Consider the following 24709-nt stretch of genomic DNA (forward strand, 5'->3'; position numbering starts at 1 on the left):
TAGGACTCGAAGAGAAGCAAGATTTTTATTTCTCCTAATTTACAAGCATATCTGAGTGATGAGATGGGGGCATCCTGAAAGGATGATCTCCTATCCTCCTCCCTAATTTTGACATCTCAGCAGTACAGATGGACATGAGGATGAAACTGCCTATGTGATTCTTGTATCAAAGAATAGATACATGGAAGAACTAAGCAGTCACAGAAGTCTCTATCGCAACCTTGCCCGAGTAGAGGACATCCTCAGATTTCTCAGCCTTCTCCCATAGCTCAGGCAATGCTTCCCTAATGTTGTGGATACTTTCCAATGCATAGTCTGCACCTTTGACTCTGTGTGACGTACCCACCTGGATCATCAAATCAAGTAGGCGAATGTGCATGTTATCATGTTCAGATTAATCAGAATAAGGGAAAGTTGGAAGCCAATGGCAAATCTTAGTAGTAGAAGGATTTACCAATACTGTGTGTAGGCCGATGTGTTTTCCTGACTGTACGTTGCGGACACTGTCCTCGAAGAAAATCTGTCAAACAATATGATCCATAAAACAAAAATTATTAAAAAGTCACAAGGTATAAATATTGAATTAAGCAGGTAAATATTAAAGTTAGAATGAAGGAATCCTCACTGTTCTTTGAGGGTCAATATTAGCAATTTTCAAAGCATGCTCCATTGCTTCTACATACGGTTTGCATATAATTGGTGTCTTTGGGAGCTCAAGACCAACATCTGGCCTAGAGAAGTGTCCAATGATATCAAAGATTTCAGTTTCCGTGCGCGTCTCACAGGAGGAAGGAGGATTAAGAGTCTCAAAGCAAATAATTCCTTCAAAACAGTCTTCTAAGCCAAGCCTCTTAAGGACTACAGCAGCATGGACCTTGTCAGCATTTGTGAATATCTGCATGATAGCAATAGCACATCAATCAACTATATCAAAACTGGGATAGAACTGTTTATCAGTCCACGCTATAGAACCAAAACAACTTACAACTTTGCGAACTGGCAGGCTCAAAAGAATGTTCCTGAGAACAGGATCAGGCTTTAAATTCTCATAAGGTAATCTCCCATGAACAAAGCTGTTAAAACGGACAAGAAGTCAGAATACATGCATTTTGTAGAATTATGAAGAATGACATTAGAAAAGCTGAGGAAAATACCTGTGGTAATCATCGTAATCAAACTCGTAGCCAATAGCCTGGATAATTAGCAGAAACAATATAGCATATGAAAATGATTCTTCAAAACAAATAAAAACATAAGCACAAATTTCAGAACTCTGAAAGAGAGAATCAGCAAACTCTGTACCCTTAAGCCAGCCATTGTCGTCCCGTAGTTCTTATACAGTAGATTGCATAAGGTATCAATCTTGCTCTCCTCAATGCCAAGCTTCTCAACCATATAATCTGAAACACAAGTTATATGGACTTAGCCAACACTTCCTATATATGATTATAACAACATCAAAAGAAGAGAACCAAAAAGATTTTGTATACCTCCAATATTCTTCCGGCAGTTGGTTGCGATGCCAGAACTCAAAGGATATAGAGTATCATCAAGGTCTACATAATAAGAAACATGAACAAGATTAAAACTTCCCCTAAACTTGCTGAATATTAGGGATAAAACTTTTATAAGAACTGTACAATAATGCATACCAAAGAGAAGGCAATCATATTTTGGCCTCTGAACTTGTTGGTATTCCATCTTGGTCTATAAAACCTTCACAAAACAAAAACACCCAAATGTCAAAAATTAAGATAAAAGAAAGTTACAAAATCTATTAACAATCAAATCAATTATGCACTCATAACCCTTTTGGGATCGGATGTATTATTTGAGAATAACCCAAATCCCAAAATCTAAAAAAGTTTGAATCTTTAAGCTTCTACCACCAAAATCCCAAGAAATTTATCAACAAGTCCAAGCAAATTTATCAACTTTGTAAAACTTCCACGGCCATGGAATGATGGAAGCTAAACGTACCGGATTCAAACAGCCGAGAGATCTCAATGCAATGCCGAAGCAACCGAGAGAGATCTCCGGCGAAATCTAGCGTTTTCTAAATAGGACGAGAGGAATAGATTATAGAGGCGATCAAAGGCGAAGGCGAAGGGAAGGGGGAAGAGGAGTGGAAGCAGAGCAGGGGTTTAAATAGGCAAGCCGTTGCCCCCTACTAACCCCAATTTGGCCAATTAATTAATCACACATTAGTTTAATCTTATCGTTATATTAATGGATATTTAATTAATTTAGGGACGAGTTGGCAGGAGGAGCTGTTCGGATCCAACATTGCCAGCTGTCAGCTTGTCATTAGCTGGATGATAGCTTCTCGATGCCCCAATCAGCACGCCCTTCCGATTCACATTTCCCGAAATACCCCTCTCGTGTGAACGCATTCTAACGGTTTCACCGCCGTTACAAAATTCGTCCACGGAGTTTATAATTGACCATTAAACCAAGTCATGTTTATTAAGCACTACCAAACCATTAGCTGTTTATTAATTAGCCTAACGTTTGATTTAGGAACGAGTCAAATGCACCATGCAATTGACTATCCTTGTTATTATTATCTTTTGGAATCAATTTTGTATGCAAATAAAAATAAAAATTATTAATGATAATAAAATTTATCCAAAAGCCTAAAAGCCCAAAAGCTAGATATGGACTAAATAAAGGTTCAACCTCTGATACTTGTTTTAAGCGATTGCGCTGTCGAGCTATTCCTCTAATCTAACTGCATTGTCGAGTTATTAATCGAATCGAGTCAAGCCACCAAACCACCAAATAATTTCTTCACAGTATTATGTGGGGTTGGAGTTAAAAAATTTTTTTTAATAGAATGGTAAAATTAGATCGTATTAGAGGCAATAATTGAGGAATTATTCAGGCTGTGGATTTTGTACAAATCGGGGTGTAGGAAATTAGGTACATGCCGGATTGTAATTAATTCTAAAATTGGGATAAGAAATGGTTCCTAATGATTTGGGATGTGGTTCTTGGTTGTACAAAGTTCCAATCATCTGGGTTCCCAGAATATGTACCAATAATTGATGCATAAAGTCTAGGTTGTCATATATTTAATGGAAGACAACGTGGCAGATGGGTGTTGGCCGTGGTGATCAAAGTGGAGAACTACACGTGGCATGCATGGCTAGTAGTAGTGAATAAGTGGACTCAAATTCCATGTCGCTGGCCACTATCACCTCTCATCTTTTAATAGGTGGTTTGAATTCTCTTGCAATAATCCATGGCTATCAAAGAAAGCACTACAAGTGGCTCTAAATATCCCCCAATAATAAATCTAAATTTTGGACACGAATGTATCATAAAGTTTTGGGATTACCAGAGCTTCACATGATTCATAATCTTAAGGGTTTAAGCTCAAAGCTTAAGATGATAGGGATGTTTATGATCACTAATTAGAGTCCATTGCATGACGACACGTGGTTGCCCTTTTCCACACTTCACTTGTGCTTACGTGTGGGCTGACGTCAATACGAAGTATGGCTTAATGACAACCCCCTCATAATATTTTACTAATTACTTTGGAAGTAGTAGTAAAAGAAAAATATTTGGAGTCAAAATTTGCTTACTCGAAATTTTTCATTATATATATGCATTATGTATATTTTTATTGATTTATTGAGGTGTTGGTGGTTGTGGAGTTGTATGATTGATGAGATAAGATCGAGTTATTATTAAGAAATAGTTAGATGACAAAAAAAAATTATTGCCACTAAGTGTGCTCCTATAATTAAAGATAAGGATCACAATTATTATAATAGTGTAATTAGCAATCATTGCATAGTAGTAACTAATTTGGAAAACACTAGATTTCCACAGTATTGGGGAAGCTTATGGAAGAAGTACAAGAATTAAAAATTAATATTTTACAAAGATATGATCTAACATTAGTCCTTCACAGTTAAATTAACTCATATATATATATATATATATATATGAGTTAATTTCCACCATCAAATGAGCTGTTTCAGATGCAACAAAGGCTGCTACATGATGATGATGGCCCATTAATTCTAACAACTTCTGAGACACTTATCCTTGCTGTTGAGAAACTAAAGCTAGCAAAGCTCCGCAGAATGGAGAACATAGGATTGATCATAGGAATGAATTAGAGAGGACCAGTGAGCAATTCCAGACATCATAATAGTGATGCCATCCTCTAAAGGCTTATGTGAATATGTGATACTTAGTCTTCATTGGGAGGAGATGGGCAATCATGCACTAATTGTGTGCACATATATATATATATTAATATATATATGGTCACATTCTCTTTGGACAACAACTCGTTTTCCTGGTTGATTTGTCTGAAGAATGGAGATGAAAAGATTCAGGTTGGTGAGAAAGGTCTATCAGATTCATAGGCAATCATATGGATGGCATAAAATTATAAGCTTGACTGCTATGTGCTGTCTTAAAGCTGGCTAGGCTTATGATTAATAAGATGCAATACTATTCGGATCCAAATAAACCAAACCCGACTATTCCCCGCTTTCCTCTCTCTCTCTCTCTCTCTCTCTCGGACCCGAAAACAAACACCTTGGCCGCAAATCATGCCCTTCTCCCTCGTCTCAATCCTCTTTCCCTCGCAATCTTTTTGGGTTAATTAATTGTAGGCGGAATGCGGAATTGATGGTGGTGGGCTTTGAGGCAGACTACGTGAATAAGGTCAGGGAAAAGCTGACTCCTTTTTAAAGTAATTTTTAGATGTTTACTCCAATTGAGAATAACGTGTAGCATTGCTGAATGCGTGATGATTGATGAATGTGGAATTAAGTTAGTGTACTAATACCACAAAATTCTCCTCTTTAAGAGAGTGTCTTGGGATATAGATATATGCTAAATTCTCCTCTTTATTCTGATGAGAGATTAGATAGAAATAGGTATGTGCAATCTACTTCGCTTTCAGATAGAAGAAGTGGTGTTCTCTGTCACTAGATCCTTTTCTTTAGGAGATTTAGAGCTCGGAGTTCTTTGTTGTTCCCTTCTCAATTTTCCTTCCTTTGTTTCCTTCTTTCATATGCTTTTGCTTGTAGATATTCAAGGTACTTTGCCAGAGGAACTTTCTCCTGGACCATAACCTTATCTAATAGACATCATTGTGTAGTATGTGATTGTGAAATTGTGTTGGTCGAGCTTTCTCGGTTGTGTGATTTAAATCCTGCCTAGGAGTTCTACATTTAGTCACTGAATGCGATGTCGTAACAGAAAGATTAGGTCAACCATGGCTGTAAAGCTGGTAGATTGGTAATAGTATCATTTAGTCATTGAATGTAGGAGGATCATATAGCTCCCCCTCGCTTGAGCTTACAGTTTTGGAGGCTAGAACTCTGAAATCTAGAAAAGAAAGCCAAACTGAAGGTGCCCAGAAGTCACAAAATACCAGCTTCTAGTAATGTACATATGATAATAATGAACATATGTACATACAGATTACAGCACTCTGTACTCATACATCCTTACGTATACTTTTATCTTCCTCATGGTCTCATGGTGTAATAAAGATGGAGGGGGGGGGGGGGGTTTATCCTTCTTTTATCGTTGCAATTCTGACTCGCTACTTCTGTAGTGTAGAATTGCTATTGTTTCTGCTAGTCTTCAACTTGTATAGTTCTAGTGCTAGCCCTTGTTCCTAGAATGTGTCCTCTCAGATAATGTTTGACAGAATGCTCAAATCTATGTAAGGAGTGCTGGGCCATGAGAATGAGGAATAGGAAGGAGAGGATGCTTGAGACGACGAGTAAGGATCAAGCGAAGAGGTTGTCGAGCTGCATGGTTTTCTGACCAGCAAGGGCACAATATCTTCTAAAAGCCCTTGTGGGCTATGGCTATTGTCTTCAAGAAGCTCATACTGCATAGTGTCCAAGGTGTCATCTCTGTTAACTGGATTTAGAACAACCTCCTCCAGGAGGTAATTCCCTTGTGGGCTTCCCTCTCCGCCAAGTTTTGGCTGTGACTGGTTCAACATTATAGTTGGTGAGCTCTGCATTGAGGGTTCCTTAGGCAGGCAATCAGAAATTTGATCCTCATGGCCTATCGGGTTGATTCTGGGTTTCTTAGGCAGATTAAATCCTGTGTTAGAGTTCTCGTGGGGCTTCGACAGAAGGAAATGGGAGTAGGTATAATGTAGATGGAGGCCTTCATAAGTGACGATGAGTGTCTCTGGATCTTCCGTCGATCTCTCCACTTGTTTCTTGGCGTTGCAGCGTGGATTGGTGCATCTGTAATAACTCCTATACCCAGACAAGAAAAACATCAGATAAGATGAAGAGTTGAAGGTATGCTCGTTCTTGCTATGAAAGTTAATTCGATTGGGATTAACTATAAGAAATCAGAAGATGGTTTTTGTTCCACTGGAAATATTCTGATGTGCTCTATAAATATTAACTTCTAGGTTTCAGTAAGTTTACAGAAATAGAAGGTGGGAGCATTAATTCTTCTTTAGTTGCCATCTTCATGCACAACAACATATTTGTATAGAGTGGAATTGAGAGCACGCATTTAGAAGTTAGAACAGACTGGAGTATTAATTCAGGAGGATGGTGGGGTGCACCTTATTGATTGTTTTACCCACATGAAGGAAGTATTTGAGAGGAAGTTATGCATTCAACGGGAAGAAGAGTCATTTCATTCTTGTTGCACCTACCTGTGCATTTCTACCATGGAACTTTAGATGCAACCTTTAATGCTCATAGTATCTCTGAGAATACGAGGTGCTGAAGAAGGAAAAGCTAAGCAACACAGAGGGGATGGGATTCTTTTTATAGTTCACTGACAGTTGCAATTATAGCCTTTCTTCTCCTTGTGACTCTTAATGGGTGAATTGGGACATCTAAGTTGTTTGAAATCTGAAACAACCTCACAAGATGATAGTACTGAGAAGTGAGAATTGAAATTATTTGAAGAGTAATCATGTAGTTATGTTGATTTAAAACCCAATTAGTCAGGTATGTTGTAATCTACCGTGTTTCCCTTTCCACTCTAGGATCATTAAAGAAAATCAAGCGTCACATCTTTTAGCTGAACGAAAGCATAGAAAGAATATGCATTAGTGACTTATACAACTGTAGATGATTTGAACATAGTAAAAGAGAGTTTGTATGACATGTCAGATGAAAGTCTTAAATTAACATGTATGAAGAAAATGACCTTGGATTAGGGCTGTTCTTGATCGATTTCTGCCCATACTTTCTCCACTTATAGCCATCATCAGTGAGCCCATTACCACTGGTCTTGATCTTTAGTGTATATTTATTGTCAATCTTGGTCAATCCCTTCTCCGGTAAAGATACTCTGCAAACAGAAACAATTAGAACTACGGCAATCAATGTATTAATTGTCTTCGTCGCAATCAGAGGATGCTCAAACAAGAAAGTTTCACAAACTTACGAGGGTCGAGAACCGGGCTGGCCGTCTGAGTCATTGATCTGCCATGTAAATGATAGTGCACTCTCTATATCACCTATAGTTGGACCTGAGTAGACGGTGGAGATAAGCTTGTTCATTAAAGATTCGCGATCTGCAACCTCTGGTGAGAGGAAGAGAGATGTCGTATCATCGTCGAGGAACTCTCTCATGAGTTCTTCCTCCAACCCCTCCAGCCAAATTGATCTCTGACTCATCCAACTTTCTCAATAAACTTGATACAGAGAAGAAGGTTTAGGAAGAGTAGATTGGAGCACAAGGGAGGAGACAAAGGGATAAGAGTAGTTTCTGAATACTTCATGCAATTCGGAGCATTTTATAGCATCAGTCCAAGAAAGAGAAAAATTTTCACCATCTCAGTTACCAACATACCCTCGTGATAATTAATGTGTGACCTCTATCAGAGAATCATATATAGCTATCTATTTTTTTTTTACCAAAGTGTGATTCTTTATTATGGCCGGTTTACCTCTAGTAGACCAAAACCACCTGGAAACACCACCTGTTCAACTAAGGCAATTGTCAACCACTAAAGTGTGTGTGTGTGTGTGTGTGTGTGTGTGTGTGTTAGCCTCTGCATCAACTAAGGATAGACCCTTTCAACTAATGCATGTACTCTTCCATTGTTAATCTCTGCATCAACTAACTGCTATCCAGATTTAGTGCAATAGCTTGTAGTGTGGACTAAGATGCATTTCTTAGGAACATTCTCTAAACTCGGTATGTGTCTCTTTCCAATCAAGCAACCACCACACTAGCCCTCTTAATATTAATTGAGCGGCCTCATTACCTAACCATCTATCTTCCTTTTACTATTACATTGGGGTTGACTTTGAGGTAGAGGGGGGTAAAGAACAAGGATGGAAAATGTTGAGGGAAAAAACAAAAGTAATTAAAGAGGAGAAGAGAGAGGGGGGAAGAGGACAAGGGGTTGACCAGCAGTAATGGTGGGGATGAGATGAGATGAGATGAGGGTTTAGGGGTTGTGGAGGAAGCGGAGATAAAAAGGAAAAGAGTCAGCGGGTGTTGGATTCGGTACGAGCAATGGGTGATTGGAAGGATAGGAGGTCAACGAAGAGGTGGGTCCTGGCGTGCTGTTTGCTTTAGGTGGCAATTGCATGCAGCTTGTCGGCTCGTGTCACGAGTTACTTATGAAGCAGTTGGCCATGTCTGATGTCTACTACCCACAAAGATCCATTCCCTTGTAGTCTGCGTGTGCATGAGACATTACTAATAGATTTCTTCTACTTACTTTGGCTTATACAAAGCAACTAGGGAACATAAGAGAAGAGAAGAGAAGAGATAGAGAGATCTGTATCGCATTTCTTCATTTTTAATCCTCTTTTAATTTCCCGTGATTTGAGACCAACCAATACCATCAATCAATAGGTACTCTATAATTTGGCATCACGAGTCACAAATTTCCTATTTTCTTCCCTTTAATCTGCATGAGGTAACGCATGCCATTGGATTCTTGGACACATCTCACCGACATGCATGCGGTAGAATAATCCTTTTTTTTTAAAAAAAAAGTTTGAATCATTTGCCCAATTTTTGCTTCCACATCCTCCGTAAAGCTTTTTGGGGCCATTTAGTGAGAGGCCCCACTGTGATGCACGTGAATGAGGAGTAGACTAGATTTAATGGTGAACGATCATTACAATGGGTGTGGACTGTGGACTTAGTCAACTAAAGTAAACATAAGCCGGCCTAATTCGGTTTGTTGGACTCCAAAAAAAGCCCATTAATTGAGAGATGGAGCTATGGATCTAGTAGTATCCCAGCCCAACCCAGCCCAGCCCAGCCCAGCCCAAAGGATATGCATGGCACGTACGATTCAGGTAACCCCATTTTACACAACGGACAGACATCGTCGTTGTGGCCAGTGGCCGCCTTGGAATTATCAGGTAGCCTCCATCTGATATTAAAGTAGATATCTAGAAATCTCTGTCTTGATGTGTCTGAGCTGGAAGGTGAGGTAAGCAAAGGTACCCCCTCGGGCTTTACTTTTGTTTCTAGTACTGAGAGAGGGATTAGAGAGGGGGTGGTAATGATGTCCGCTTGGACGACGTGGCTCTAAAAGTGTTGCAGCCAAGACACCCAGAAAATAAGTGCTGACTTGACATGTTGGCATCGACGTCGAACAGACGGATGGATGGATGGATGGATGGATGACTCATCACTACAGCGAATCCTACCCACGAACTAGCTTCAAACTATATTATATATAATTTATAGATTTAGTTTTGATAGAAATATGCTATTCTATGCTTGTAGAGGAGAATAGAGATAACAAATCAAAGCTAAAGCGTAGCTTTGAGTTTTGGCGGTTTGGGTTGTCAACTCCTCGCAGGTTAGAATGCTTGTAGGAAACGCAACAGTTACCATATATTTTATTTACAAACAGTAGGGGTCTTGGAGACTGGAGTGCCCTATACCTTGTTCACTTTCTCCTTCTTCAACTCTCACCTTTCCCTCAACGGAAAGTTCTCTTACGCATACATTTATGTGTATATCGCCGGCCCACTATACAATTTAATTCTCTCTCTCTCTCTCTCTAATTTATATATGAATAATATGTGTCTTTGTTTCTCTCGTTTTCTGCATTTAAATTTTTGGTGATCCTTGGACGTCTCTAGCAAGTGGCCGAGGTCAGCAAGAAGTAAAAGTCTTTGATTTTTTTGGGTACCATGGATTGCGATGTATAACTGTTGCTGTTGAGTGTACTATATTTCTCTGACAACCCCTCCCTCCCCCCCCCCTCTCTCTCTCTCTCTCTCTCTCTCTAGAAAGTTATCCCCACCACCTTATATTGGCCTTAACACCTACCTATATTTATACCCTGCTCTCCTCCCTCTTAAGTTCAAACCCACCATTCTCATGCATGCCTTCTCCTTCTAGTTCATGCTCTCCTATGAGAAACGTGTATTTTTTTTTAACCATCTTCTTTCTTTACCCACATGACCGAGCTATCTTTGCTCTCCACCACTTATCATTGTTTGCCTACACGTAATGTTGGTCCTCTTTCCTTAGTCTGGTCAGTTTTCCAGTACTTTAGTTGTCGTTGATGGAAGAACAAGCCACAAGCCACAAGCCACAAGCCAGTCATTGTTTTCTGCTGCGGCAGCATCAAGATTCACAAGCTCTTGCCGAAGAAAGTCTCACATTCTATCTGATCTTATCCGGCACTCAGTCAGAGATGGATACTGAGAAAAGAAATTTGAGAATCTTGATGATGCTGCATCAGCAATAAATGACTATATAATATAGAAAGATACATTTCTAACGCATGCTTATGGAGCTATCCAAGGAACACATAAAAGATGCGCACAGGTGAGGAAATACCCTCAACTCCTCGCATTCTTCTCTTTCTCTCATGCTAATTTACCTCAGATGATCTCTTTTTTTAGTACCGCACGATTATTAAAGCACCTGTACTGACTCGGCTAGCTCTTGAGCAGTGTGGCCCGTCGCGCTAAGCTGTACGTAATGGAATATCCGAGCAAAACGAGGCAAATGTTTTCTTATTATTGTTGTTTATAATAATATTATTTTGGAGGCATCTTTTTTATTTTATTCTATTTGACACTTGGATGCATGCATATAGCCCATATAGGAATAAAGAAGGATCTAATTCCGTAGATCTCTTTGTAGACGGCAGCTTTTCTCTTCTCTGGGTCGCACGTTGCAGGAAAAGCAATCATCATGGCTCAAATTTTTTTTCCCCGTACCCTGGATTCATGGGCTTGTCTGCTTGTTTCCTGGGTGCTTTTCTGATTTATTTTTATTATGATTATTTTTTGTGAGTCCCTTTGTGCTATCTCTTCTTGGCATTTTATTTGTGCTTCATTGTTGCGATGTGGATGTAAGTTGGATAAGTAATGCTGCTGCAGAAAAATAAATGAAAAAGTTTTGGCTTTTCTACAATCTAAATATCTTTCTAAGTCGAAGAAGCAGCATTGCTGTGAGCATGAACTGAACTCTTAGCTGGGCCGAAATATGTGATGCTTCCTCTAAACCATATTACTCGGCTCTCTACTAGAGAGCCCAAAGCAGAGGATTAATTTGACTTTATAAGAATAAAAAGTAGCTGCCACCTAATAAGGTTGGTACTCCTGATACTAATCATATACTTTGTCTTTCTCGTGTACGGGCACAATTATCACGTGGGGAGTTACGCCATGATAATTAGATGGCACCTTTTCCTACCAATTAATGTTAATTAGCCCCTAATTGTCCTTAACGTACTATTGCATGATTGGAAATCGTGTCATCCTGTCGAGATTTTGACTGGTCAACCAATCCAATCCAATCCAACCCTCTTTTCTTTTTTTTTCTTAATTTTCTCCATCAACCCGTTTGCATGGTAAAGGACACGTGGTGGTAGGGACAGCGACCAGTGGCCTTTTCCCACCGTCTGATTACGACACCACGTGGAACTATCCCTGTACAGGCTTCACACCCCCACCCCCCCTCTCTAGAATACACAGATGGAAAGCAGACGTCTCTTCGAGTCGCGATCTGCCACGTTCAGATCTCCTCATCCGTTGACGGTTGACCGATGCGGTCCAACTTGGGCCCACGTCGCTCAGCTTATGGGTGGGCCCCCATGCACAGTGAGATTGATATAATTGTGTACGACTCCCGTCGTTTTAACACGGCAACAATCATGCATGCATATATGTATATATACTTGGACGGTTCGTCTTTGAACACCTTGATACCGTATTCGTCATACCTTCACTCTAGTTATCATCTTTTCTTCAGATTTTTATTTCTTTATTTTATTCCTCTCTCTTTTTTTTTTTCTTCTGTTTTTTGTTGCAGGGAAAAAAAATGTCATTCTGTTATTATTTATTTATTTTCGAAATTTAGTTTATGAAAATTTCACATGGGCTGTGTGTTTGTGGTCCATTTTGATGGATTCATGAAGGAAATAAAACGTGAAGCTTTGTTGGGGGGATCCATTTGGGCTGAGGCACGTGGCGCGGCGCGAAGGCCCACCATCGATGGCCCATTTGAATAATGCTTGCATAATTAATAATATTGCTTCGTTGCAAAACAACCACAAGTACGATTCCAGTATTAATTCTCCACCTCCAATTTCATCTTATAAATACCAAACCCCCTCCACTTCCCCATCTCATATCTTCTCTTCTCATCTCATCTCTTCTCATCTTAATCGCCTAGCTATCTCCAATCCACCCAAACCCAAACATCTCTATATATCTCAGATGGAGGTGTACACGGATGAGAAGTGGAAGCTATCGAAGAAGGGGAGCAGGAGAGAAATGAAGAGTAGTAGGATTAGTACGAGTCCAAGGCCTTTCTCTAGGAGATGCTCATGCCTTATTAAGGAGCAGAAGGCTCGGTTTTATATCATGCGACGCTGCGTTACCATGCTAATTTGTTGGAGAGATTACCCTTAATTTGCATTTTTTTATATATTAGTTTCTTGTATATTTTTAACTTTTAATTTTACCTTCTTTGACTCTCTCTTGTAACTTGTAGGGGAGGAGTATATATATATATATATATGGAGATGGATATTTTATGTCTTATTTTAGGTCAATTTTATCTACATTGGTGGGCATAGTGAAATGGTGATGATGATAGTATTCAGCATTACAAGCTACATTATTGCTTTTTTGTTATTTATTAAAGTGTACGATGTAATAGCCTCGGTCACTGTACAATATGCATTATGGAATCAAAACAGCGTGAGGGTTGCAGTGGTATCGAGAAGATATATGGATTAAAAAAAAAAAAGAGTTATTGTCTTTGTTACGATTAGTACTTTGGATCTCGGTAAACATCTCCTAAAATAATAATTAGTAGAATTGACGTGGGATAAAGGCCTCAAGGGGGACCAGTACAGTAATACATTAATTCAGTCATGGAACCACGCCTCCTAAAGTTATCTTTTGGAGAGCAAAGTGCATTACTTGCATCATTCTCTTCATACAAATGTCAAAAAAAGGAGAGGGAAAAAAGAAGAGGGGGACAAATATTACTGCGTAAAACTCTCCCAAAGTATACACCATAAAGATATGCCTGAAAATTTATCAGCAAAAATTAAACATTCCAGTCTATGACATCCTGATAGTGCTCAATAGTATTTACTATTCCACACAAGATTCTTGCTTCTCATTCTGTTTTGCAATATAAATACTACATTAAAAATTCCTACAATTGATAAGAAAGACATGGGGGGGCAACCAAGTAAGAATCAGATGCTTTTGGGTCCAGAAGGAGATAATTCGTATCCGCAAACTGTTCTCCGGAACTTGTCATTGACTAAATAGTATTGATAGGTAGCTAAACCATGTAGCAAGCATCTATTTCGCCATTACCGTTTCCCTGCCACACAGTTGCTGCCCTATGTTTACAGACGGGGCATGTACCTCGCTGGCGCAACCATGGATCGATGCAATTGGTGTGAAACTGGAAAGGAATGCAGAAAATCTTATTATTAATTAATCCATCAAGAATGAAAGCAATAGAGGGTAAGTCGAATAAAACATGATTTTAGCCATCAACTTATATTTCCGAAATCAAAACCTCAAAACTGAAAAGATAATCCTCACTTATTATTTTTTTTTTTTTGTGGTATAAGTTCATAAGTTATAGAACATAGGAGTATCTCACAAAAAGTAAAAGTTGAAACAGAGTTACTACCAATGCAAAGGTAAAGATGACCTACACATAAGGGAGATTCAGAATACTGAACAGGAAATACAATTTGATATATCTAAGATGACAGAATTGTGGTGAAATACTCTCCTACTAATGTATCAAATGAACATCTTATTGTTGAACTTATGCCGATGTGCTTTGCATGCACTGCCGTAGATCATGATCAACAATGTGTTTTCTCCTGAACAATAATTACCTGGTGCAAGCATGGTAAACTTCTTATTAGTTCTCCCACATTGACTTGCTCCAAGCAAACGCTGCATGTCAGCTCATCTTCTGAGGTTTTGCTAGTCCCATCTGCTCTGCTACTATCTTGCCTTTTCTGCTCAGCAGAAATGGAACAGATAAGAGAAGTGCTTCACTAAAAAATAAGGACTACACTGGATTCACCTTGCTGAGTTGACGACAGCCAATTTATACATAGGTGCCACATTAAAAAGCAAGTGAATAACCAAAGGATAAGTTCCATAAAATAATAGTTATACAATTGGAAAGACAAAATAATCAGGGAACAGGAAAAGAACAACAATAAAGATTCTTCTCTCTATTTATACAGTACTATTTTTTTTTATTAAAAAAAAAAACAAAAGTTTCCAAAGATCTCTACATATTTGGTACTAAGAGAACCATAATGATTTCCAAGCCCCATGTTATACACATCCACAAGGAACAAGGAAAAAAAATATATTCGTAGAGTCTTTTGAGGAACTTATCAGTCACTGCAAGAGAAACCGCCACATTTAAGAAATTCAGGATAGAGTGCTAAATGCTACCTCATTTGCAGATCCAGAAGATGATGATGATTGTGCCAGAGATGATCCACTGCTGCTGAAACAACAAATTCAAATGGAACTCTTATACAAACTACTAATTTCTTCAGTAAAATCCCAAGATTATATACAACTTTTGAAGGAAAAGAGTAAGTCAATTTCATTGCTCAACATGCTAAAGCAAGGAAATAAGTCAATAACATTAGAAAAAATGCTAAAGCAAGAAAGAGAGTTCTATCGTGCCTTTGTCGGGTAGAGGCAATTCCTTGGAGTGGCTGAACTTTGTATTTATGAACAGGCAAAGCATTTATCTCTTCCTCACTCATAGAAGGAGCACATGGACTGTTGTCAGAGTCTAAGGCTCTCAAGGCATCATAATCTGCAAGAAAATAAGGCAAGTGAAGGGGTTAATCCAATAGAAGAAATCCAATCCATGTTGATGCAAATAGTGAAAATCTATAGAACACCATAACCTAAATCATCAAACTCCCGGTCTAAAAGTGCGAGTTGGAGTCTAAGGCTTTGTAACCGCCCTCTTGTTGCGAAGGATATAGATGGCGGCACATGCAACCGAAGCTCAGTATGCCCAAGCAAACCGCTAGCAGCATGAGCTTGAGCTTGTGCTTGAAGTTGCTGACACGTAGCATACATCCTAAGGCTAGTCGCCAGTAGAAACACACCCAAAACTAGCCAAAGCTACAAGAACATATATCTTAATCACAATTTTAGAACATAAAAATTGAGCAACATCTGAAATCTGCTGTGACAAATAAGTACCAGAAAGTTTGGCGACATCTGATGAGAGTTCAGAATCATGAATAGCATGAGAACTGCCAAAAGGTAATGTTCAACAACAGTAACCAGAAAAATTTAAGCAGAGGTTAGAGGGAAAAAGAAAAGGCGATCATTTATATTTCATAGCTCAGAGATTTCACCTGTGACAAGAAACGCCATAGAATTGGAATTCACTGGCCGACCTCCTGCATGTATTCGCTATGTACCCAGAAAGAAAATTACTCATAATTCATATAATCTAGCATCAAAATGGCAACTTTGTAAGTATGCAGAAGAATTAAATACCATGGTGCGCCTCTCCGGGATAAACCCCGGGAACCCACTTTCGATATCAGCCCTGCTTCCCCGGAAAACGAAGCTCATGGTGACAAATGGTACCTACCAAAATAAAAATACTTTTTGCTCTTTGCGGTAGGTGAGAATCCAACAGCCATGGAGAAATTTCATTAAGATTACGATAGAAGGAACTTAAAAAGAAGGCATCTTTCAGCGAATTTTACCATGCAAAACGAATCCTCTAACTAAAATTCTAATTAGAAATCAGACGATTCCAGGCAACTCCAAAGTATGTCTAGCTCCCACTATTCAGAATTTTCCAGCAAAAACCCAGAAACATCGGTTATCAGGGGAAAACAATAACATCCCATTCGAATTCGATCAACCACGGAAACATAAGATTTACGAGAATTCGAAATATCAGAGAGACTTACCAATTGCGAGGCAACAGACGACTTCTCAGAGGAACATTTTCACCTTTACGTTCCAAAAATAAAAGGAAAAGTCTTCGTATGGTCACGAGAGAGAGAGAGAGAGAGAGAGAGAGAGAGGTGAAAAGGAAAATAAAAGAGGTTGTGCAGGTGTCCCTACGGTACAATCTAAGGTTTCAGATTCGGAAACATGAGGTGGAAGTTATCCAGATAATTCAAAACCGTTAATAATAACGAGAATTAGAATGAGTAGTTGGATGTGGTTTAACCGCCGCACCTGTCACTTCCATTAGCATCAACCAACCAAAATTTGCATCACTTGTTGGAATTAAAGACTTAGGATTAAACCACAATTAAATCCTACTATAAGCTTGTAACGAATTGTAGCCAACCAGCCATATGCTTGTAATACACAAATATTAATTATGTTGTTAGCCTTGTGGCAACCCATAATGCCACTAGTACTATACTCGTAAAATTTACAAAAAACTATAATCCTAGATTAGTAGTAGTCCAATTACAAGGTAATGACACAAGACTAGTGGCATTTAGAGATGGAGACCGAGTCGTTGGGTGGCCAAATCGCACCTAGCGGGTGCGAACCCGACCCGACCATTCTCGAGATCGTACTCGACCCAAACGTTTTGCTGGTGGTGGTGCCCGATAATGTACGCCGAGAGGGGCACCAGATCCGAGTTCCCGAACGTGAAGCACCATACCGCGTCCCCGCCTCTCCTCTCGCCTTCTACCCGATATAGTAACCGGTCGCTGGTGACTATCACCTCTGCCCCGCGGAGCACGAGAACCACCTCCGGCAACCTCAACGTGGGCGGCTCCTTGTCGTTTGGTACTTTGAAGCATAGGTCAAAGGCGCCCTGGAAGACGAAGTCAGGCTCGTCGAGAACGGGAAGGATTCCTTTCGTCTGTTTTAAAAATTCGATTTTGAGAGCGGTGTAGGCTTCCCCAAGGAGGAAGGTGAACTGGGTCCCGGAGTCAACCATGGTCTGGCCGGCGCCGGTGTGGTCGGGGACGAGGACGGACTTGGGGATGGGGAGGAGGGTGGAGGAGACGCGGATGCCTTCCAATTGGATGGAGTAGGCGACGCGATCGAAGTAAGGGAGGGGGAGAGAGATCTGGATGAGCGGGGTGTAGTTTAGGCTCAGTCTTAGACCGCCGGCGGCGGTGGTAACGCCGCCGAGGACGAGGACGCCGGAGTCGTCGCGGTCGGAGATGCAGTAGGAGAAACGGGTGGTTCGAGTCTGGGTGACGAAGGAGAGGGCCCCGCGGTTCATGCCCAATAGCCCAGAGGTGGAGGCGGAGGCGGAGGCGGAGGTGGAGTCGAAGGCGGAGGAGACGCAGGCGAAGAGGGCGGATGGAACCGAAAGGGAACCGCCGAGGCGGAACGAGTCGGCGGCGAGGGAGCCGTCGTAGGAGGAGGCGTCGGCGTAGGAGAGGGACACGTGGCACGCGCCGCTGGTGGACGGGTCGCAGGAAGGCGGGATTGGGAGGTCGCGCGCTTGGGATTGGCAAGTTGGGGAGGAGCAGGGGAGAGGGCGGTAGGAGTAAGAGGCGTTCGGTTTGAAGGAGGAAGGAGAGGAGCCATTGCAGAGGAGCCATGAGAGCTCGCTTCCGGTGTCAAGGACCATGGATACGTTCTGAGGCGGCGTGCCCACGGAGATTGAGACCATGAGAGTGACATTGTGGTGGAAGAGGAGCTTGTTGGGTTGGCGTGGGATGGGCAAAGATTGCACCTTTTTGCTTCTTAGAGGCAAGATCAGGGGCTTAGCTTCTACCCCTAATTCAACAGAGGCGAGGAGGAGGAGGAGGAGGAGGAGGAGGTATCGAAGAGTAGGAGAAGAGAGACGAAGTGCCATCTGGGTCTTGCTTGTTTGGAGTAATGGGGTTGAATGGAAGGGTAAAGATTTGAACTTGGAAAGGAGATGAAGTGAGATACCAGCATAGGACGAGGGGAGAAGAAAGAATAATAATAATGATAATAACAGCATAGGGAAGAGTGATGTGATGTGATCTTTGGCAGGGCGGTTTGGTGGAGGTGAGTGAGGATCCAGAGGAAGAGAAGGGAAGAGAAGGGGTTGGTGGTGAACTCTAGAGAGAGAGAGAGAGAGAGAGAGAGAGAGAGAGAGAGAGCTATCTCAGTTTACTGTGTGTGTCTGTGACTATTTAAGTATTGACGTGTATTGAATATGTGGAAACAGATACTTATAATATATATAGCAGACTAGTGCTAGATTTGATGATCTTTGTGTTAGGCAATGGTCTCGTTTGGATTAAGACCTTGCAATAAATACCAAGTGATGACCTTGCAGTGAAAAATAAAATAAAAATAATAATAATAAAAAGAAGAAGAAGAAGATTGGATGGTGATGGGCATCAAAAATCTCCATGCCAGAAGCAAGGCATCCTTAACAACAACAACAACAACAACAACAAGGCATATGACTGATGACTCCCCATTACTCCCATGTACACTCATGTGCCATGCCAAACCTTAATTGTACGAAGCTATAAAAACCATGTGTCAAAGTCCCATTCGTGGCTCCACTGTCTGGTGTTACTAGTGCAACTCGAGATCACGGTAAAGCTGTCTCGCACTGCATCTGAATCTGGGCAAGGCTTCCATTTTCCAGTTTAGCGACATTGGCAATCTCAGTGGGCCATTTTTAGACGATAAAAACATATGCCCCTTAATCTAAAACCCTAAACCCTAAACCCAATCAATCTCCAACAGAGTCCTCATTATCGATATTGTCAACCATCCCTCCAAGGGACCCACGTTTCTACCAACGATATATTATAATCAATTGTACATGCATTGCAGCTGGCTCTATTAGATTTGGGAAAACACAACGTTACCATTAATAATCCCAAAATTTTGAACAGAGAGAGAGATAGCTAATTCTTCAATGTATGTACAAACGAGAGAGTGGCATAATACAACTCCGGAAAACACGGAGAATCGTGGAGCATTCACAAAATATAATAAAATCAATTAAAGTTGGAACAGACGCCACATTCCAGTCCTCTGTAAGTGGACTATAAAACATCACCTCCCATGTGGAGTTAGTTTAGAGATGTTCGCTGTATTGGATGCACCATGCGATGGGCATTCAAGAGTTGCGTTAATTCCTACGGACTTGTATCTTTGTGGGGGCTGAAACGATAACTTTTATTAACTCCTTTTGTAATAACTAAGCTTTGTCTCATTACAAGGTTAAAAAGGTTCACTTCGAGGATGTCGGTTGCCTGTCTTCTGCTACATAGAGCAAAAGAAACTACTTTTCTCGAGTGTTTTGAGATCTGCCACATACTTTCAACATTCTTAACTATGTAAGAATTATATATTATATAAAGTTGCCACTACTTCAATATATACTGCAGTTGGCCTTCAGCATTGGCAAGAATGTGATGGGATGGATTGATATCCCCACACAGCACGTTGAAACAGAAGAAAAGTGAAAAAGTTTTCTTTTTTTTCCTTCCAATGAATGATGATCAGACACAACCGAAGCTGAAAGGGAGGGGAAAAAAAAAAAGAATCTCAGTTGTCTACCTCATTGATGATGTGTGCATGCATAGTTGCACCAATTGGTGGTTAACACGTCTGTGATCGCTTTGCCACCAAAAAGAGAGTCGAGAGCTCGGATCCATGCAATGCAATGCATTGGGACATATGGTATCTATCATTTCAAATCCACGAGAGGGAGATGAGTTTGGTCCAAGTCTAGATTCTTCAGACATGGATTTCAGACCTATCTAATTGATTTAAGAGTAGGTATTTAAGTAGACTCATAGAATAAAGTCCTTGCCTTTTATTCTGATGACATCCACAAGTTACATTCTGGTGAATTATAGCTCTCAAGGAGTGAAGACAGAGAGAGAGAAAAAAATCATCTGATGGTTTACTCTAAAGCCCAAAAAACCAGAGACAGAAACAATTAATTCAGATGGTCAGATGGTAAACTGTAACACAAAATACTTCTTAATTTGAGTACTATAACTGCCACTACCATTTTTCATCACATTCCAAGAAGCTAAATCCACTTCTTCTGCTTGTGTAGGTACCTTTAAAACAACAAGGATAGGAAATGACTCCTCCTGAGATCATAGAAGATTTAGACAAAACAAAGTGTCTTCCAGCTTGTCAAAGTGAGTAATAAAGAGATCAACCAAACTGAAGGGCACAAGAAATTAATAAATTTTGGAGCTACAAGGCATCAGATCATATGCAGAATCAGGTACTTCATTAAGGCCATGGCAGGACCACTGCAACCTCGGTTCACTGATAGAGTACCGCAGAAACTATTATTACAATCACACATTGAGACTTCTAATGTTTATGATTTGCGCAATCCATCCAGAATCTGTTAAGCAACCATCAGCAACATATAATTTTTGAAGCACTGGAGTTTCCAACTTCCAAGTAATGGATAATGAAGCTGCTGGGATTTAGTTGCATTAAGTTTTCGTCAGATCCTTCCTGATTTGTCTTCAGATAATCCAGAGCTTAGGACTACTCCACCAGCAATAATAATGAATAGTACATCCATAAACCAACAAGCATGTCTGTGCATAACCATTTAAGAAGTTGGACCACCTCTTTGTCGGTAATATCCTCCCGCTACAGTGCTACCGATTCTGTAACCGTCCTATGGGCATCAGAAGAATAAGATAAAACTGTTAGAGATTATGAAAGATACGCTATTTGTAAGAGTAAGAAGAGAGTATTAGCAAAACAATTAAATTGAGATACAAAGCCCAGAATAAAGAGCATGTGGGCGAATTCGCAAAGTTGCATTTAGTAATATTCACTTTGGTTGGAATCACCTAAATCTTTCTAACAGAAAGTGATTCACTACCAACTTATTAGCCCAATGGTAGCCTTTCTATACTGACCATTGATCTAGAATTTTACAAGAATCAACTCGCCTTTTTGGAACACAAATATAAGTGAACTTGCACATGATGGAAAGGATCAAGTCTGAACCTACTTCCCTAGGTGTCTTGATGCATGTTCAACTGAACTTTGCTGCATAAAGTAATTTCTTTCAACTAAAGATTGTTGGTAGATATTAATTTTATCACATGGTAGATCCAATGAATAGATTGGATTTCTAGTTATGCAGCAGATTACACAGGATAGGCATGAGTACCACTATGAACTTTTCTCAGTCATATGAAATTTCTAACTCAAATTATTTTGTAAGTTTACCTATATTTTGTGAAAAGAATACTTCCACATACATGGTATGGTTTTATGTTGCTTTATTGCTAAGGCAAGAAAAATGCCAATAAGGCAGTCACAACACATATATTAGACAAACCAAATCTATACAGAAATTATAAGAATAAGTTGTCTGTACTGAATTGATGGTACCACAAACAGGAAAAAAAACATTCTGAAAATTATAACTCCTACAACATTTATAAGTTAAACTGGTATTATAGAAGGCAATAATTGATCATTACCAGGGTGGAAAACAAATTCTTAATATCTTGAACCAGACATCCAAAGTAACTAGGAACAAGAATGCTAAAATAACATTCCAACTAAACAAGAAAATATAAAACAACTCCTAAATGATTAATGCAGTTGGCTGATGTAGTTCAACCACCTGACAGGAAAACACACTATCTACCAGCAAAAAAGAGAAATGATCAGATAACTCCAATACCCAACAGAACATTGAAGTTATCCTACAGAGAAATAGGAGCTAGATATGATTAAGTAGAAGAAAAATCAATGAACATAACCATGAGATAATCATGTCAAGAATGATATTTTAGATGGTCCCGTTTAATTGTACGTGCTATATATTTTGAGATCGAAATCATATTGCAGACTTCCATGAGTTATGGATTTGGTGATCAAGAATTCTCTTAAACACAAAGTGATGTAGGAACTTTATTTATATCTGTGACTGGTTGAAAAATCTAGCTATGTGGTATTTATGCACCTCTTATCTAACTCTGAGACACTTGAAGTTTGTGTTCCCACCAATGTACATGGCTAAGCTATGCAAGTATTTCACGAATACCAACAACAATGGCAAACAGAACAAAATCGCCAAGATTCCTGGCATGGTTGAGAATCTCTATGCCCCAACTCTATTACAGCACGTGTAATAAGTGATCCGTTATAGTGATTAACAAAATCACCAAGATTCCTGGCATGGATGAAGGAAATCTATGTACATGCAAAGGGAGAAAAGAAGTCTGTTCATCTAAATTGATCCATAGATAGAACACAAGTAGTGGAAATAAGAGAAACTTCAGTAAATATGAGAAGGATTGCATGAAATGTATAACACAATCTGAATGGGCACATAAGTATACGATGAATCATATGAAACTCTGAAAGAAAAAAAGAACTTACAATAAGACAAGTATCATCCTAAACAAAAGGTCCATTGCAGAACTAAAGCTTCATCATTATCTTTCACAAGTAACTTGAAAAGGTTCCTAAAGAAGTTCTTATTAATGAATACAATTTGGGATAATGCCTCTTCTTTTCGGGTCTGTTCTATTTACAGTAGAAATTCAGGAAATGAACAAAAAAGAGATTCATCTTGTACACAGCCTCCATTTTCCTTTCTTACATGAGATAAAAGAACAGTAACAAGTCAAGGACTGATAGAGACCTGAACATAAAATGGAAATGGAATTTTCATTTTTCGCCTAATCCACGTTTCACCTTCGTGAAGTCCTGCTAAAAACTGAACTTATCAAGGGCCTGAGTGAAGATGCCGACCTGGATAACGATCTCGACCTAGAAGAAGAGGAAGAAGATGGCAACTGCCTAAAACAAGCAAATAGATGGCGAAAAACACCACCAATCCCACCCCTCTCCCTTGATCGACTCCCTCTAGATGTCCACGAGATCCTCCTCGGCACACCGCTATCGTTAAACCCACCATCCATCTCTGTGTAAACAACCGGAAGCTCCCTTTCCCCTGCTCTCCTCCCTCCCGAGAACCTCCCAACTGCAAATCCACCGCCGGGAAGCCTCCAAATAGTTAATCCCACGGTCTCCTCCTCGTTCCCATCCACAGCTCCCTGCCCATCAACGTCCAATTCCGCTGCACCTCTCCGACCTTCGTCTGTTGGCATCTCGTGGCGGCAAACTGGACATGAGTTCCTGAGTGAGAGCCATGGCAAAATGCAATCTTGGTGGTATAAGTGTTTGCAGGGCATCTCCCTGGTCTCCATCCCGAGCATGAAAGGCTCCTTGCAGACGGCACAGTGGAAGTCCATGCCGATGTGGTCGGCAGCGATCTCTATAGTCGGCATCGACTCAATAGCGGCCTTTGAAGCCGGGGGCTGCTCACATCCTCTTGCTGCCCCGAGTCCGTTGATCTCGAACTGCGCGAGTTGGTCGAGAAGCCGTTCGAATCCCGACCCCATCAAGAATTCCGACATGCTCTCAGGCAAAGGGCGGAGACCCGATCCGGCGCCGTCGTCGTAGTAGAGCTCAAAGCTACCTGCGGCGTCGCGATCCGCGGCACGTCCACCACCGCCATTAGAGGGGCTGCGGAGGACGATGACCGGATTGAAAGGCGATCGCTCGCCAGCAGCGGTCCGGTTTCGGCTAAGCCTGAGGCCGGTGGTGTAAGGGGCCAGAGGAGAGGTGGCTCCACCTGCGGTGACAGGAATACGGCGGCGACGGAGGTCGGTGGAGACCGTGGTTGGGCGAGGGGTGACGTCCACCTCCTCGAGGAAGCCGCCATCGCATTCGGGGCACACGATGACGTCCCGGGGCGAAACCCTAACGAAACGGCTGCAGTTGTAGCACCAGTACGACGACGCCGTCGCCATCGGTGGAGAAGACGACGACATCGAGACCCTAAAAACTCAAGCTTTCTTCCCACCCAAATTGGCGAATAGATCTGGAAAAGGTACAGAAAACTCCGATTTTTCTTGCCCGATTTGTTCGAACAATCCGATCACCGACAAAGATCTTTCCAAAATTTCCAACGAATTCCTTTTCCCCCTATCGAAGAAGAGACGAAACCCCAAGATCCGGTGAGAAATTTGGGGCGACGATGGATGGAGAGGGAGGCGAGATGGGGAAGGGGGTCTTAATCCACAGCGGCTGAACCGCGTGCGCAAGCATGGCGTATTTTAGACGCGAATGGCGTTAACGATGCGTCCACGTGGAGGGTTCGCATTGGTTGAAGTAAACGGCGTTAGCTTTGGCGGCGCGAACTAGTCCAAGTGCGGTCAAACTGGAGTACTAGAATCTAAGCCGAGCCGCATCGGCGGCGGGTTGATCTTGTG

General features: G+C 40.8%; 5 protein-coding genes and 2 long non-coding RNA genes across 17 annotated transcripts; 2 read left to right on the forward strand and 5 right to left on the reverse strand.

The window, feature by feature from the left end:
- On the reverse strand, positions 1–2201 carry LOC140791565 (uncharacterized protein C24B11.05-like). The gene is made up of 9 exons (XM_073142205.1): positions 1981–2201; positions 1653–1716; positions 1491–1556; positions 1303–1400; positions 1155–1192; positions 986–1073; positions 626–895; positions 455–520; positions 1–346 (listed from the first exon to the last, which is right to left on the reverse strand). Exons 2-9 carry the CDS (start codon positions 1699–1701, stop codon positions 191–193), a joined length of 831 nt encoding a protein of 276 aa, XP_072998306.1. The 5' UTR covers positions 1702–1716; positions 1981–2201; the 3' UTR covers positions 1–190.
- Positions 2202–4498: 2297 nt separating this feature from the next.
- LOC140791472 (uncharacterized) lies at positions 4499–13007 on the forward strand. The gene is made up of 2 exons (XR_012109575.1): positions 4499–4689; positions 12958–13007. It is a non-coding gene; the product is annotated as an uncharacterized lncRNA (long non-coding RNA).
- LOC140791470 (probable WRKY transcription factor 49) lies at positions 5237–7739 on the reverse strand. Its single transcript, XM_073142064.1, has 3 exons — positions 7411–7739; positions 7171–7314; positions 5237–6254 (listed from the first exon to the last, which is right to left on the reverse strand). Exons 1-3 carry the CDS (start codon positions 7641–7643, stop codon positions 5669–5671), a joined length of 963 nt encoding a protein of 320 aa, XP_072998165.1. The 5' UTR covers positions 7644–7739; the 3' UTR covers positions 5237–5668.
- LOC140791471 (uncharacterized) lies at positions 10205–11373 on the forward strand. The gene is made up of 2 exons (XR_012109574.1): positions 10205–10779; positions 10908–11373. It is a non-coding gene; the product is annotated as an uncharacterized lncRNA (long non-coding RNA).
- A 473-nt stretch (positions 13008–13480) lies between the features above and the next one.
- Positions 13481–16534, reverse strand: LOC140791043 (E3 ubiquitin-protein ligase SDIR1-like). 11 transcript variants are annotated; one of them, XM_073141400.1, is made up of 10 exons: positions 16418–16534; positions 16208–16288; positions 15993–16085; positions 15848–15905; positions 15690–15742; positions 15386–15608; positions 15156–15291; positions 14916–14967; positions 14339–14464; positions 13481–13890 (listed from the first exon to the last, which is right to left on the reverse strand). In XM_073141400.1, the coding sequence occupies exons 2-10, from the start codon at positions 16208–16210 to the stop codon at positions 13765–13767; spliced, it is 870 nt and encodes a 289-aa protein (XP_072997501.1). In that variant the 5' UTR covers positions 16211–16288; positions 16418–16534; the 3' UTR covers positions 13481–13764. The 11 variants fall into 11 exon arrangements, with proteins under 11 accessions (XP_072997501.1, XP_072997499.1, XP_072997509.1 ...); XM_073141398.1 differs by having other exon boundaries at positions 14916–14970; XM_073141408.1 differs by having other exon boundaries at positions 15993–16102.
- A 222-nt stretch (positions 16535–16756) lies between these two features.
- On the reverse strand, positions 16757–18663 carry LOC140791042 (aspartic proteinase PCS1-like). Its single transcript, XM_073141397.1, has one exon. The coding sequence runs from the start codon at positions 18418–18420 to the stop codon at positions 16963–16965; it is 1458 nt and encodes a 485-aa protein (XP_072997498.1). The 5' UTR covers positions 18421–18663; the 3' UTR covers positions 16757–16962.
- Positions 18664–20383: 1720 nt separating this feature from the next.
- LOC140790811 (probable E3 ubiquitin-protein ligase RHC2A) lies at positions 20384–24619 on the reverse strand. The gene is made up of 2 exons (XM_073141090.1): positions 23074–24619; positions 20384–21081 (listed from the first exon to the last, which is right to left on the reverse strand). The coding sequence occupies exon 1, from the start codon at positions 24266–24268 to the stop codon at positions 23123–23125; it is 1146 nt and encodes a 381-aa protein (XP_072997191.1). The 5' UTR covers positions 24269–24619; the 3' UTR covers positions 20384–21081; positions 23074–23122.
- Between the last annotated feature and the right edge of the window lie 90 nt (positions 24620–24709).

This window comes from Typha latifolia, chromosome 6 (assembly GCF_019914945.1).
Source record: "Typha latifolia isolate L0001 chromosome 6, TyphaL0001v2, whole genome shotgun sequence".
NCBI classification, from domain to species: Eukaryota; Viridiplantae; Streptophyta; class Magnoliopsida; order Poales; family Typhaceae; genus Typha; species Typha latifolia.

Bases quoted from the DNA above. Each gene is read 5' to 3' on its own strand.
- LOC140791470 (XM_073142064.1), bottom strand. From the start codon at position 7,643: ATGAGTCAGAGATCAATTTGGCTGGAGGGGTTGGAGGAAGAACTCATG. The intron at 7,315-7,410 runs GTAAGTTTGTGA...TTCTGTTTGCAG, and splicing joins CAGCCCGGTTCTCGACCCTC to AGTATCTTTACCGGAGAAGG. The intron at 6,255-7,170 runs GTCATTTTCTTC...GTCTGGGTATAG, and splicing joins AAGAACAGCCCTAATCCAAG to GAGTTATTACAGATGCACCA.
- LOC140791043 (XM_073141398.1), bottom strand. The intron at 15,609-15,689 runs GTACTTATTTGT...ATGTTCTTGTAG, and splicing joins AGATGTCGCCAAACTTTCTG to CTTTGGCTAGTTTTGGGTGT. The intron at 14,971-15,155 runs GCACGATAGAAC...TTGTTGTTTCAG, and splicing joins ATTGCCTCTACCCGACAAAG to CAGCAGTGGATCATCTCTGG.
- LOC140791565 (XM_073142205.1), bottom strand. From the start codon at position 1,701: ATGGAATACCAACAAGTTCAGAGGCCAAAATATGATTGCCTTCTCTTT. The intron at 1,401-1,490 runs GTATACAAAATC...CTTGTGTTTCAG, and splicing joins CTGCCGGAAGAATATTGGAG to ATTATATGGTTGAGAAGCTT. The intron at 1,074-1,154 runs GTATTTTCCTCA...CCGTTTTAACAG, and splicing joins GATTACGATGATTACCACAG to CTTTGTTCATGGGAGATTAC.
- LOC140791042 (XM_073141397.1), bottom strand. From the start codon at position 18,420: ATGCTGTTATTATCATTATTATTATTCTTTCTTCTCCCCTCGTCCTAT.
- LOC140790811 (XM_073141090.1), bottom strand. From the start codon at position 24,268: ATGTCGTCGTCTTCTCCACCGATGGCGACGGCGTCGTCGTACTGGTGC.